At 35.2% G+C, this 15362-nt stretch overlaps 2 protein-coding genes across 2 annotated transcripts in view; one reads left to right on the top strand and one right to left on the bottom strand.

The window, feature by feature from the left end:
• The first annotated feature begins 545 nt into the window (after positions 1-545).
• On the top strand, positions 546-6530 carry LOC137385845 (rRNA-processing protein UTP23 homolog). The gene is made up of 3 exons (XM_068072418.1): positions 546-808; positions 5182-5336; positions 5693-6530. The coding sequence occupies exons 1-3, from the start codon at positions 580-582 to the stop codon at positions 6071-6073; spliced, it is 765 nt and encodes a 254-aa protein (XP_067928519.1). The 5' UTR covers positions 546-579; the 3' UTR covers positions 6074-6530.
• A 1187-nt stretch (positions 6531-7717) lies between these two features.
• LOC137385844 (kinesin-like protein KIF27) overlaps positions 7718-15362 on the bottom strand; it is a 63776-nt gene continuing 56131 nt past the window's right edge. Inside the window, exons 26-32 of the mRNA XM_068072417.1 lie at positions 15092-15210; positions 13416-13527; positions 12573-12710; positions 12141-12322; positions 11081-11301; positions 10264-10419; positions 7718-8153 (exon numbers count right to left, since the gene is read on the bottom strand). Of these exons, the coding sequence (XP_067928518.1) occupies positions 8137-8153; positions 10264-10419; positions 11081-11301; positions 12141-12322; positions 12573-12710; positions 13416-13527; positions 15092-15210 (945 nt within the window). The 3' untranslated portion in view covers positions 7718-8136. The remainder of the gene's footprint in view (positions 8154-10263; positions 10420-11080; positions 11302-12140; positions 12323-12572; positions 12711-13415; positions 13528-15091; positions 15211-15362) is intronic.

Raw genomic sequence — 15362 nt, 5'->3', positions numbered from 1 at the left:
CAAAAGAATCACTGATAATTAGCAAACTCACCTTCTGCACAGCTGCCTGACTTCAGATATCCCTCCACACCTTGACCTACTTCCCATGACCTCAATAACAGTACGACAGGAGAGAACAATTTGTAGAATATTGATTGAATGATACAAGAAAAAGCAACTTCTAAATTTTAGGTTTAAAATTTGAATGTAGTATTTTGTCCTCATATGAGGACGTCATGCAAGAAAGGGTTAATGCAGTGACTCTGTATGTTCGGATCGATGCCTCTTAAACACACACAAGGTATGCTGTTTAATGGAGTCGTAGTGTAAACTAAATATTACCATCAACTACCATAATAAACTTCACCTATCCCTCAAAATGTTCAGCAGTAAGGCTATCTACGTTTGACCAGCCGAGTTATCCGACTTGCGGCACAAAATTACAGCGAAGAAATAGTCGTCTACGCTCTACTCAATGCACATGATCATCTAGTGTAAAAATAACGCCAACACATCCGTCAAGCTGCCATCAAATACACTCAATTCGCCAAAACGTGATCGAGCGATCGAGCCTGCTCGCGAGTAGTATAATTATTAGCCATGAAAGGAAAACGGTTTAAAAACATCCAAAAGACATTACGGTTTTATAAAATTAACTTTGAAATAGAAAGTCCTTACCGTTTGTTAATTGATGGCACTCTCTGTAATGCTGCATATGCGAATCATATAAATTTAGCCGAGCAGATTCCAAAATTGTTTCAAGCCGATGTTAAGATTTATACAACTAAGTGTGCCTTGTCGGAGGTAGAAAGTCTACAATCACGTTTCGGCAAGTTTACACCTGATTAGTAATGAATCTTTTCTAGGCTTAGAGCGGATGTTTGTATCTAACGATTTTTATGGTATTGAGTTGTTGAATAATAAATGCAGTGTCGTGTATTTTAAGAGTTGTCTAATAAAAGGGAAAAAATTACATTTTTGTTCATATTGATTAAACAAGCAGAAACGGTAGTTTATTCATTTTTGTAGTCCTAAACTAAACTGGTAAGGCCTTGTTGCACATGTAGAGTGGATTGTATACTATTTTAAGATTGATTTTAGTTTTATATAGTATATTTCAAAACATGGCCATCTCGAGTTTAAAACTAAGCAATACACTGGTGGTAACCCATTATAAACTGTAAATTTGTAAATAGCTGTCTCTAAATGCGTGCTGACTATTTTATCGAAACTGGAAAGATGTTTGACAATTCTCAAAACAAGGCTTTGACGAAATGTGGGTGGTTAATAGCAGTTGCTAAAATTTTATTTTACCAAAGACAATACGAGACCTTAAATTGCAGACCTCTATGTAACATTAATTCATAGATTCTAATTATGAAACCAATTACTGGAACATTGTTTTACAAAGAAAAAATCCATTTGGGTCTAATTGAGGCACGCCCCTTACATCCCTAGGTGGTTTAGCGTGAAGAATCCTATTTTTATTTATGCTAAATATTTTATTTTTACCAAAGACAATACGAGACCTTAAATTGCAGACCTCTATGTAAGATTAATTCATAGATTCTAATTATGAAACCAATTACTGGAACATTGTTTTACAAAGAAAAAATCCATTTGGGTCTAATTGAGGCACGCCCCTTACATCCCTAGGTGGTTTAGCGTGAAGAATCCTACGAGGTAATACGAGGTATTTAAACTCACGAATGTATACATTACTTCCTCCTACTTTGTAGGGGTTATGTTCTAGACCCACTCACGAAATGGGAATGTAGCAAATGGGAAACTAGATTTTTATGTGTTAGTGTGTCACATGTACATGTCCTTATACACATGGCATACTTAAATAGTATATTGCATATACAATACGGCTACATGTAAGAGATTAGCGAGAACTGAATGGAAAAGCATGACCAGTATGAAAACTAAAAAGGCAAAGTCAATGCTAAAGATTTTTGAGCCAATCAGTATGAATATAGCAAAATGATAGAAAGCATTTATTGGCGATTATCTGTTAATGAAGGCGTAGATATGGCCAACTTACATTCATTACATGAAAAGCGTTCAAACTATTCTTGTAAAAGACTAAGTTTTATCATTAACATCAACAAGCTCGTTGCTAGGAAGTTTTCATATCAATATCATGTGTATTCCACATCCATGCCTTAGTGATGACACTAGCTGTGTATTGCTATACATATTCAAATGAAGGCTACTGCTGGTAGAAAGAACGCCCTGGAGTCATATAGTGACAGTAAAATATACTGTACTGTTTTACACTGCTGACTTCTGTATGTATTCATTTTAAAACAAGAAAACAACTACAACGTTTAAACATGAGTAAATAAAAATGAAAAACTCAGTAAAGCTGGAATAGTTGACGCCTCAAAGTAGGAGGGATTACTATATGTCGAAAAAGAAGCAGATTAGTAGAGAAATTATGCATCATTTAACAGGATAGTTAATCTCAATGATAGTATGCAAAAGAATTATAATGTTCAAAAATGTATAAGGGGTACTAAAAAATTTAGCATCATTGTAGCAAGTGTCTCCAAACAAGTTTTAAAATAATCATCAGAATGCAAGCCATATCTAAATTCACGGCTTTACATGTTAATAAGGATTTTCTCTCATACCATTTACTATCATTGTTATATTAGATAAAGAAAGTTGGAACACAGTGCTGTAATTTGTGCTTTGTTCAATTGAGTCATGTCACCTTCAAAAAAGGAAACTTATAAAAATACAATAGATCAACTGATTGACTAGAATAAGTTTGTTTTTCAAATAAATCTGAATCTTGCTTCATTATATGTGACTTGCTAATTAGCACATGTTTGATGATCAAACTGTAATGTAGATACACAGAAGTTTACTGCAATGCATTTTGTTTATTATAGTATGCAATGACCATGCTATTGCAAAATGCTAAACTAATTTGTTATCATCCCTAATTTTGCTTGCCAATTAAATTTGTATTCCTATTATGAGCAAATTCAATAATTGCTTCATTTTTTGACAAGCAAGGCATTCATGAGTCCAAATTCAGCAAAGGAAAAGAAATAGCTGAAACTGCATTCATTTGCTGAGTTTGAATTTAATCGGTGACATCACCCATTATACGTGTGGTTGTTTCGGCTGAGTTACGCAAATTCTGGAAGCTTTGGTTTTGTTCCATGTTCGTACGCAAATCTCGGCTATTTCCAAGAATTTTTCATTCAAATGCTTTTCATCACTTTTTAATCATAGTTACATGTATGTTATTAGGAAATTGAAAGTCGGGTTTCACTGGATTCTAAGGTATCATTAGTGAATGGCAACAGGGAGAATATACCATTTTGACTGTCATGACATATATTACAGCTAGTACATTTTGCATCTAAAATAAGATTTTCCTTATGACTCCGCTTTTTACCACAATTTTTCACACATTTCATGTTTGAGCAAAATCAGGATAAGATCATCCTTTATACATTAGAGGATTCTATAAGTTTACCTCCTATACCATATATTCCATACAACGTAAAAAATGTATGAAAGTTTTGGCTTTGTACTACGTAAAAAATTTCATATAAGTGTCAAATCAATGCATGTTCTCAAATTTGATTAAACAACGAGAATCTCTTAGCAGGCCTTTAATAATATCGCTTTTTCTCTTGTCGCACTTCCAAGAAAAAACAATGCGTATTATATATACAAGAGCCCTGGCTGCTTAGTTTGCCGTGAGCGAACGCCAGGTGTGTCGTTTAAGCACAGAGAATCAGTAACTGCGCAATTTCTATTCAAAAATGCCTAAAGGCGATCGATTGATGCAGATTGCTAGTGTCAGTCTAACGATCAGAATGTCACAAGCTGGAGTATTGTCGAAAGCTATTTTTTTATCATAACCTTGAACCCTGGAAATGAATAGATGGACGAACCAATAAACACCATTTTTGTTATAGTAAAAATGTATTGTTGTTTTACTTATGTTAGACGTATACATTATTTTTGTTATGTTTCTTTAGCAAAATAGATTTGCTGTCTGGAAAAAATGAGCAAAACAATGTAAATTGACATTTGAGGTGTGCGCTCCCCTTAACTTATTGTAAGATTACCGCACTCATGGACCATAATTGAGTGAAAGGGATGAGAAAAAGCAGAACAATGGTTAATACCAACCAATAATACTACAGTCACATTACAGCCAATAAGATAAAAAGTTGAGTTTAGTATTTTCCTATTGAAGGGGCAAAGGGGTAAATTTGGAAAGCTTTTGGAACGGATTAGGCAATTTACATGTATTTTACTGTTCATGTAACATAAAATCACTATAACGTAAACGTTCCCAGAACGGATTATTCACATTGTAAGAGCGTTCACTGTATATGAGTTTAGTTTAATCTAAAAGACAACTTGCGCGCAGTTTACAATGTTACAGTTGCAGCATCCAAATACAACTTTCCTAGTTCTATCAAAATTATAGTTTACAAAAGTGCGTCGGTCAAATTTTAATACTGACCCAAGAGCATCGTTCTTTCTTTTTAGAACTTTTGAATGATGGATCTCGTTTTACATGAACAGTTTTTGTTGAACGGTGCAGAGTAAAAGCTAAGATTTCTTGATAAAAGCAAGCCAGTCAGTCAGGCGTATAAATAATTGGATAATTGTAAATACTATCTAAGCTGTTCATTGTTGTTGCGCCTTTACATTGATGCTTTATTTTGATGCAACCAGAACACGTATTTATAATACTCAATTAAAATTAATTGAAAAGACATTTTAATGCAACCACTCTGCTCTGTTGACTTACTCGTTGGCAGATAGTTGTACACGGTTTATCATATACCAAAAATATTGCTAATAAATAAGGGATCAAAACATTTCGTGCTTAATTCTTGACAAAGTTAGTCAAGGGACAAACTAGTGTAAGTTCATCTTTAATAGTAAACTTATTGAAATATGTGTTCAAATTAAAAGTCAAGCTTGTCTGCAGAACCTAAACCATTAACTCTTATATATTTTATTCATAGACCTATTAACTATACTGTATAGTTAATAGGTCTTTGATTTTACTTTCAGATTGAGCTTTCTAATTCACCATCTTTATCAAATCTCAAATATTGACTCAATTTGATTGGTTTCCAGGCGTGAGTAGGGGTACATCACTAACCATACTCAAACAATTCCCTGTAATACCGTGTTTTGATTGGTTTCCAGGCGTGAGTAGGGGTACATCACTAACCATACTCAAACAATTCCCTGTAATACCGTGTAATCATCTTTTGGCTGGAGATGTCAAGGATTGCTTCGCTTCCAAGTACAGGAACAATACGGAAAGTGTTGATAAAAACAAGTTCTGTGTTGGTACTCAGGTAATGTTGTTGTGAATCTATTTTGTTGCTATTGCAGTGGTTGTATGGACACAGCAGAGATATTTGGTAGCTTGCAGAAGTTTCTCAGTGTGAAGGCATATATGTAGATTATCTATATGAAAATTAAGCAAATTCTTTCATCAGATTGTACTTTCGTTGTCGCTTTTGTTCGTCATATCTGTGCCATTGTTGGAATAAAAAGAGTTGATTTTCGGTATTACTAACCCATACAAGATGCTCAATGCCCTTGTTATTTTTACATAGATGGATAACACTAAACTTTATATATTCTATGTTTATGCCAACGACTTCAAGCGTGATGCTTTACTAAAATTATTACATTTTTTTCTATGTAGGATCTGGAGATACGAGATCATGCCAGAAAGAAAGGCGGAGTTCCATTGTTTTGTCTCAAGTCTAAGGTTCCTCACATTGAGCCTCCCTCTGAGAAAAGTAAGGCGTTAGCCTATGAAAAAATTGAACAGAAAGCACTGCCCAAGCATTCTAAAAAAGTTTTAATTGATATTAAAAAGTCTTGCGGAGTGGACAAACCATCAGAAACAGCTAAGCGGCCGAGAAAACGTAAGGGAAAAAATCCCTTATCATGTTTGAAAAAGAAGCGCAAGTTGACAGAGACGCAGTCGGTAACTGCTAAATGTAGAAAACGACAAAGACGAAAGAAAGAACCTGCATCCGACGATATCTTAACATTAGTAAAGAATGCAGCCAGTTTGTAAAATTGTGATACATGTGGACATAAGCCTAAGGATTGTCAGCGCTTCAGGAGCCTCTTGTTTGTATACTATAAAGAGTAGCCCTGGTGGAGTAGTTCTATCAACTTCCTCAAAAGCTTACTACCATCAGAAAATTCTATTATTGTATATATTAGAGTTCACTAGTTGCCTTGCGGTGATTCAAATCACTGATATTCATTGGTTGCTATTTACTTTTCGATTGCTAGTAATATAACCTCTTCTTTTATCTGAATAATACAGATATTCCATTCAAGACATCACTAGAGCAATCCTTGAATGTAATTTATTCAAAAAAAGTAAACACCGTGTAGGTAGTCTGAGTGGTTACGGCTTTCAAACAATTCGTGTTTGTTTTCGCTAACCAAGCATTAGCCTAATGTATGCGCAGCTGCCTAGTCACAGGACCTTAAATAGCTTGCTCTGAGATGCTCTTAATCAAAGGCTTGCTGCAAACCAGGACGGCTCATAACGGTAAGGAATATGATTATTAACTCAAACTGTTTTCAACTACATGTAGCTGTCAGCACTGCGTATATATGTACATGTATATATTGAGTTAGTCTCTAAACTTGTTGAAGGTGTTTGGGATAAAAGGAAATTCATGGTTCCGTCTCAATCTTATCACTGGTTTTGGTGAATATTAGCTACAGGTTCATTTGTGAATAGAGCAGTAAGTTTTTATGTTGCATAGAGTTGATGTGAATCACCGATACCTTTAACTGAAGCTATAGAATCAGAGATTTTACGTTTTGCGATATATTAACATTTTAATTATGATAGGCATATTGTAACAAATAAGGTGAAGTAATGATCGGTTTTTAATGTTTGTTAGAAAGTTATTAGTGTTGTAATTATCATCACTTTCAAAGATTTGATGAAACAATCGCACCATTTTGTGATGTCAGTAAGCTCCCAAGTATTGTGGTGGCTTCTTACAAGTAAAATAGTAAGTCTACAGATTCCTTTAAATTTGTCAGAGTTGTGTGGATTTAGGGTAACAACTATGTACATTTGCTTGACTGTCGATAGTTTCCTTAACAAATAAGGAATTGTTTGGAGAGTAAGCTCTCCCTTCACAATTGCAGAATGGCTGTGTCAAATGAATCTCGGAGTAATGCTACGAACAAGCCAAATGTAAAATTGAAATCTCTTCTTCCTAAAGTCCTGCTATATGATAATGTCACTCTGAGTCAGAAGCTCGACCGCGAGGTTACTTGCATCTCTATTGAAGAAAGAAAATCGGCTTTCACATGGTCACAAATGCAAAGACGATTCATCACAGATCAAGCGATGAAGCAGGAAAACTTTGGCATGACCTTGTTACCTCAAATAAATCAAACTAAAGGAAGTAGCTTACGACCATCGATTTCTCTGCCACAGAGGTCACAAACAATGGTGGAATTTAAAATACCACGTCTGCAGTCACCTACAACACAAGTTACTCGCGTAAATTGTGTTCATGAAATATGCAGTGTGAAGAGTTCTGCTGCCTTCAGCAGACCAGTTACCCAGAAGCCTCGTCGTCGTAGAACGAATAATCCACTGAGAGATACGCGATACGTCAGACTGCACGGTTTGCTAACTGACCTGCCTCTTAATCTTGAAAGCCGAATGTATGTGGTGAATTGATGGAGCATAATGATGGAGTCCTCCTAAGCAAAAGAATTAATCTTTAGCATTTTTAACATAGACAATTCATTTGCTATTATTTTACTGATACGATTTATATTTTTGCAAACAATAAAAACAACAAACATTCACAATATAATTTAATAGATAGCAGCAAAATGCTCTGTACAAGTATGAATACTCCTAATAAAACATTCACTATATGGCGACAGAATGGTTGGCAAGGACGGAAGATTCTTAAAGTTTTTTCGTCTCAGAAGACTTGCATATATATATATAATGCTAACAAAATACAAAGGACAGCAATAGTGCAAATTGTTATATTTCAAAAAGCTGTGAGATCAGAATGATGTCACAGAGATCAGTCAGAGTAATTTCCAGTCAGAGTTCATTGTCTCCACTATCGTTTTTTCTGGCTAGCCATCAAGTGAATCTACACAAATAAACAGAAGAATACTTTAAATCTACACACTCGTCAGCAATGACTGACTGATTATGTATGAAAGTACAACTGTATGAAAACTGAGAAGTTTCACTTAGACTTGGTAGTGAAAACATACTACTATAACATTAAACATGTCTAATACATGCTTAATGTTATATTAACCATAGGATGTTGTTTACACAGAATAACGGTGTAAATAACAGTTTACATGTTATTTGCACAGAAAAACTGAGTTTTGAAACATAATCTATTCCTACACTTTGTGCACCAATGTGAAGATGCGCAATAGTAATAAAAATCTATCACTTCATTGCTTTGGAATTATTAAATAACAAGGATATAGGAGTTCCGATACTCAAGGTTAAGACCGAACTCTAACGAAACCTTAAGGAATATTATTGGCTACAGGTATGTATAATTGTATTTGAATAAAGGTCTGTGTTTAAAATCAATAAATCAGGTAGGTTAAATGTGACATTATTTAAGTACATGCTAAATTCTGTACAGATGAAAGAGCAGCCTAAGCAGAAGAGTGAGAGAGCTAGGAATTGCAACAAGATTAGCTATCACAAAAAATACCAAATGAAAAATATTTCTATGGCTTCAACTCCACAGGTTAATCTGAGTGTTCAACTTGCCTATAATTAAACAGTTCATCAGTTCATGATGTACCCAGTGACAATGTTTAAGTCCGAACTATGGCGTTCTCTGCGTGAATGAGTAAAAAAAGACTGTTTCAAGCCTCAACACGTTATGTTTTATAAAAACAATCACACAAAAGTATATTTTTTTGTCTTTTTAGCTGATAAGGGCAACTTCATTTACCTTATTCTTAAGTCATATAGCATAGTACTGTACTAATTTATTCTCTTCCATGAATGGCTGTGGATGTTGGTGTTTATTAATAATCTGTGAGCCTCAATATTTCTTTTCTCTCAATCAATCTTAACATATTAGTATCAAGCCATGTGTACCAATTAGTACATGTACTAGCTTATTAGTAAAATTAGTGTGTGTAACTCTGTGGCTACATGCGTCAATGTTTGGCAAGTTTTCATTTGTACTAGGAGCAGCAGGTTAGTGTCGTCATTTGAAATGCTTTTGCATCGCTTGCATCCCATCAGCTAGTTCTGTTATCATCAATCACACTTTATAGTTAGCATGGAGTACAGTAAATAAGAAGCTTGCTCTATTGAAAGAAAATTGAGTGGCTCAAACAGGACCATTTAAGATAGCCTGAAATAAGAAATTCATAGAACTAGGTATCATTTGATCAGCTATTATTGGATGAGTATAAAACAATGTAAGATCAGTTTCCATAGCTATGCGAGTACACACTGCTATTTAGTGTCAAGGACATGAGAAATAGTGTTAAGCCTGTTTGTCGCAAGACTTGCAAGATTAGTGCAGTATAGAAGATTAAAATGCTGAAGTGCGGCATAAGCAAGACTCAGTCCTACACTTGCACAAGATCACCAGTATTGCTGATAGAACAATCAGCCTTTAAACATAGCTATTAGTATTGTTGTAATCAAAAGCTTAAAGTGTCAACTTCAACCATAAATTATTGTGATTTTATTCAACTTATGCTGATCTTGTATCAAGTGGAGTGGCAGTTGTTTATATCGAACTAGCAACCAGCTCAAGTTCTCCTTTACATTTACATGTAATACCTTATTTGTAGAATTGTTCTAAAACAATATGAAATATACTGCAAGCAGTCAAAGGATTGTTTGAGTAGATTAAAAATACTATAACTAATATTTGCCAATCATTCCATTTTATGTCCAATGCGATAAACTTTCATCTGGTTCCACACAAGCAAATGCTAGCAAGTTATCATCGAAATGTCTGCTGACAAAAATAATGAAGCGATTGGCAATGGCATTGATGATATGAAAAAAGCAAATTAGGTTTGAAATCAGTTTAAAAAATTAGCTTAAAAGCAGGTAAATACACTTTTTCCTCAGCTTAGCCTCCTCCTAGCCAAATCATCTGCAGCTATAACAGCAACAGTGACCTCTGACCTGGTCCAACAAGTTATCTGAAGTTGCCTCTATATACGGTATTTACCATTTCTGGTGTGAAAGTTAATCACCTGCAGAGGTCCTGGTGGAGTGAGCGGACTGAAGCTGTGATCTCCTGATGTTAATTTCCTCGTGACTCATTGGTCGGAGGTCCTTCTTTGATATTTTCACATGTTGTCCATCTACTGAGCTGTAGCTAGTTCGGGTTGCTGGAGACATTGCCCCAACTACAGAAAAACTAAGATTTAGAAGGGCGACTCCGAAACCAATTAACATTCAAAGCCCAGCATTCACTAAGGAAAACTAGTTGTGAAAACATAACAACAATTTTTACTCGAGTCTATAAAGCATTTAATTTTTTCATAGGGCACTTAATATATTTCATAATATCTCAAAATTTAGTTTACTTGAAATGAAGGTACCGCATCTGTCACACAATCTTTGTGTGTCCATATGTGTATGCGGGTTGTCAACGTTTGATAACTGCATTGAGTGCAAAACCAAGATTGTTTTTAAAAATGTGCTGTTTATGTTATGAAATCAACTTAAATTGAAACCAAGACTGCTAGTTTATCGAAAAGTATAAGGGAGCAGTTAGAAATATGTCAATACTAATGACTACCGCTGATAGAAACAGCAGTAAGTGTATTATGTTAATATCACCATATTCTCAACCGCCTTCTCAACAACAGCAATAATGACTTTGCTGAGTATCACGACGATTTAACAAACAAGAAAAGCTGGCCAATAAATTAGAGACCACTAAACCCGGCTGAAAAGACCTGATCAATATTTTTGTGAGCAGAATAATACATGTAAAGGGTAATTAGGCTGCCTTCTTTTGGCAATAGTGAGTTATAGGCTAGTATTTCTAACGTACACGCCTACCTAATGGTGGAAGGTGGGTTCCTGTTGGAGAATGGGGCCGTGGGGAGTGTCTGTTGTGATGCTCATGATCTAGAGGCTCGATGCCACTTTCCTCTACATGTGCATCAAGAGAGAAGCCAGCAGCCTGCTCACCAGCACGCACCATCACCTCTCTCAGCTTCTTCTTCAAATCGCGAGAGGTCTTCTTGTAGTAGTACAAATCCTTCTCAAGCTGCTGAATTCTAAGCAGGCAAACACATCACACTGAATCAGCCAAAGTAAATACGTCTAGTTTGTTTACAAAATCGTTTCTATGAACCAAACATAGCGAGATATACGTGTCAATTGTTTAAAACATGAATAATACATCTAGAGAGATTCACTTACAATTATTTAATCATTGGATAAATAAGTCTTTTGATAAATGTCAAGTGTATTTTAGGTCGATTCCAATTTGTCTATTTATTTGAGAGGTTGTTCTTTTAGATTAGAAATTGTAGGCAAACAGATGTTGATAAAAACATTTGCTTCGCAACAACACTTTTTGTAGACACATTAATGTTGCAAAACTTTAAAGAAATTTCTCTAAAATATTATTTAAGTCAATGTCTTTAAAGAGTCTTAAAGTACTCACATGATACTTATTACACAACTTTGTAATAAGCCTAGCTTTTCAGTGGGTCAAAAATAATTTATACCCATCACTTTTTCTTAGAAATTGCAAAATATTAAAAACATCAAAAGCATTTATAAAACTATTTGTCAACAGCAAAGGTATAGGACATATTTTATGTCACAACTTCTTTGCGAAACCACTCGCTTAATATGCGAAGTCTATCCATGAAAAAGGTGACCTATTTAAAAACATGACCTATTTAAAAAGGTGACCTGTTTAAAAAGGTGACCTGTTTAAAAAGATGACCTGTTATGCGCATAAGTCAGATGATCCTAGCAAAAAATAACACTTTGCGAGGTAACAATAAATTACACATTGGAGAAAGCAACAATACAAATATTAAACTTGATCAATGAGAAGTCAATTTGGTAAAAATAAAGAAAAATAAAATAAATAATCCTTTACTTTACAAATTGCTGTGTGTTTGGCTCCACATTTTCTTTCTCGGAAATCTTCTGTAGCAGACTGTTAATCTCCAACTCATACTGTTGCTGCTGCTCTGTTAGCCTGTTGTCTACTTCTCTTACTTGGCTCTCTAGTGACGCCTCCAACTCTAGCACTAGCTTGCTTTGGTCCTCAAGCTGAAGCTAAACTCAAGCATCAACACATTCAGAGTGAATTTTACATTGGCTATGAAGGAACATAGAATTCCCTAAGCAACTACAGAAAATTTCTGATCAAGCAAGATGATACAATTTAAGTGACTCATATGCCCTTCTCTATTGATCATTTGTATTCATCACACAAATGAGTTACAAAACAGATGAAAACAGCTATGACAATAAAAACTGTTACACTTTGGTGTGCAGCAGAATTTTATAATGACGACTGACATACTTGTAGGTCCTGACAGTGTAAGTCAACTTCCCGAGAATTCTCTTTCAATGTGATCACTTTCGTAAAATATCTGCTGAGCAATTTCTGTGCTTCGACAATGCTGAGCGATTTGAGTCTGTTTGTAAGATTGTCTTCATGCTAAAGAGAACAGTTAAAGGGATAACAAAAATTTGTTTAAACCCCCGCTATTATTATTGCAACTGCTACCACCTCTACTAAGACTAATACTATGACTCAAACTACTATGATCAATCACACGACTAATATTATGTACTACTATTACTACTGCTACAACCTACACTGCTACAGCCCCTACTATTAATACAATTATCTCATCGAACCATTTTGGCTACTCTGAATACTACTACCACTACCTGTACTATTACTACAGCTATTACAGATCCAGTAACCATGACTAGTGATATTATTAGTATTTCTGCTACCTTTACTGCTGCTACTACTACCATTAATACTGCTGCTAGTCTTATGACTTCAACTACTACTGCCTCTATCACTACTACTGCTATGACTACTATGACAACTACGACCACTAATACTCCTACTAAGAGTCTGACTACAGATGTCACTACTGCATCATTAATACTGCTGCTGATGCTACTAACACTACTGTCATTAGACTTATCCGATGCCTTGGCCATTTTTAAATATCTAAACAAATAATTGAGCATTTCCAAAGCTGGAATGACCTGCTGTGATACCTAAATAACTTTCAACACAGTTTATACAGTAAAACAAGCAGGGTGATATACAGAACTAATGAATAGTTGAGAATTATTCATGAATCATCGTAAGATGAAACTCCATTCGGTTTTGATGCTTTACCTGGGAAAGAACTTGAGATCGGCGTATCTCTGCTTCCTTGCCCGCTATTATCTCACTCTTGAACTCAATAGCCGCATCTAATGCTTCTATAGCTTCAGAGAGTTCCAACAACCTGTTGATAATCGGTGCATGTACAAAGTGTTGAACACTAAGATAGAGTTACCTTCACCTGACAATTTAGTTACAAGAGAAAATAACTGCAATTCACTATGTTGATGATGCAAAGAATGAAGAACAAGGTGATAGAGAGACAAACAGCAGGTTTAGTTTGTTCCAGATAAACATGCTATCAATACACTATTCATTCTGAATAGATAGCATAAACACAAATACACATAAATTTTTCATTAAAATCCAACTTCTTCGCTCTTGTCTTACTCCTTTCCTGTTTTTCTTTCTAAGCAATCAATGTTATATTTACAGTATTTTCATACTTTCAGTGTAATCTTACACTTATCTCATATCAAAGGCTATATAAAGCAAAAATCTGAAATGGGTCATGTTGATATTTCTGATCCCGGATCAATCTAAATCACTACAATAACGAATCGTGTTTTGTATCAACAGTGATCAGAAATATATAGACAGTCTGAAAGCATATAAAACACAATCATAAAATTTTGCGACTAACATTCTCTTATGCAAGTCTTTCATTTGTAATGTATCTTAGTCAAACACTTGAATGATTAAAAGTGTTCATTGTTGAAGGAATAAAGGCTCAGGCCTACAGAATGTGTTACACCCACAATATAGTAATGTGATGAGGTTTATTATGAATGTCGTTTATCAATGCTCTAGTAATATCTCCTAAGAAAATTGTATACAGTACATCAATGTTGTTAAAGCTCCCATCCCCAGAGTTCAAGGTTATTATAATACCTCCCAAGTGTCATAACTTCACTCGTCACAATTTAAAATCCAGGACAAGAAGTAAAGGCAGCTTGTAAGCGATAAACAAGCGTAGATTATATCGATTCTTGCAGCACCTTTCAATCACACTAATTCACTGATTAATTGCTTTGACTATGGCAGCATTCTGACAGCATGCCACTGCTGTCACCTCACGCAAAGCAATTAGTGTAATGACTGACGTCCATGATCTCGCATTGAGTAATACTATCATAACTTTTTAATATCTCCCTTGATAGTTGTCAGCACGCGAGCTAACGAGGCCTGGCAAAGCACCCTAATTATGGGCTGGACAAATTGACTAGGCAAGTTTTCCTTTAATCTACACATTTACAATAAGAATTGCGTTAGGCGTTAGAAGAACATGGCCTTGACCTGTTGATCACGTGCAAAAGTTCAAAATAAGCCATAGTGGGATCCAATCAAAGAGACATGCAGCAAACTGGCTTGTTGAGTTGAGCGGAATCTCATGACCCTTTATAGTATCCAGTTATGGTAATAGTGCTGTCTTTAAGCATTGCTGATGCCATGGAGTAAAACAGTAAATAAGGTCAAAGAGAATCCTACCTAAGCTGAGGATGCTAAACCTTTAACAAACTGAAAGATATAAAATAAGATTAACAAAACCATTGATAAACAGTGCAACAACATGAGCTGTCCAAACATTTTTAAGCAACTGTGTGTCAGCTCTGAAAACGATGGCACAACAAGTGGTTAGCAAACAACATCTCGCTTAATGCTAACAGATAAATAACAATGAGGTATACCTCCTATCCTCAGCATTAGACAGAGTTCCTCCCCCGTATAGCTTTTGATCCAGTGCAACCCTCTCACTCTCTATGTTGTCTCGTTCTTTATGCAGCGCTTCAAGGTCTCTAGCTGTAGTCTATGATAAAACAGATGACTATTAACAGGTGATTGTATGCTGGAGGCTGAAAAGAACATCGGAAATCTTTGTATCAGAAAAGAAATGCTCTTTACAATAATTTTATGAATTTACGAAGCCATATCACCGCTTATGGTCTTGGCTGGTTAGCC

The sequence above is a fragment of the Watersipora subatra genome, chromosome 1 (assembly GCF_963576615.1).
Source record: "Watersipora subatra chromosome 1, tzWatSuba1.1, whole genome shotgun sequence".
NCBI classification, from domain to species: domain Eukaryota; kingdom Metazoa; phylum Bryozoa; class Gymnolaemata; order Cheilostomatida; family Watersiporidae; genus Watersipora; species Watersipora subatra.
The sequence above is the reverse complement of the archived record's forward strand: the minus strand, read 5'-3'. Positions and strand labels throughout refer to the sequence as shown.

Bases quoted from the DNA above. Each gene is read 5' to 3' on its own strand.
- LOC137385845 (XM_068072418.1), top strand. From the start codon at position 580: ATGAAAGGAAAACGGTTTAAAAACATCCAAAAGACATTACGGTTTTAT. The intron at 809-5,181 runs GCAAGTTTACAC...ATTGGTTTCCAG, and splicing joins AAGTCTACAATCACGTTTCG to GCGTGAGTAGGGGTACATCA. The intron at 5,337-5,692 runs GTAATGTTGTTG...TTTTCTATGTAG, and splicing joins AGTTCTGTGTTGGTACTCAG to GATCTGGAGATACGAGATCA.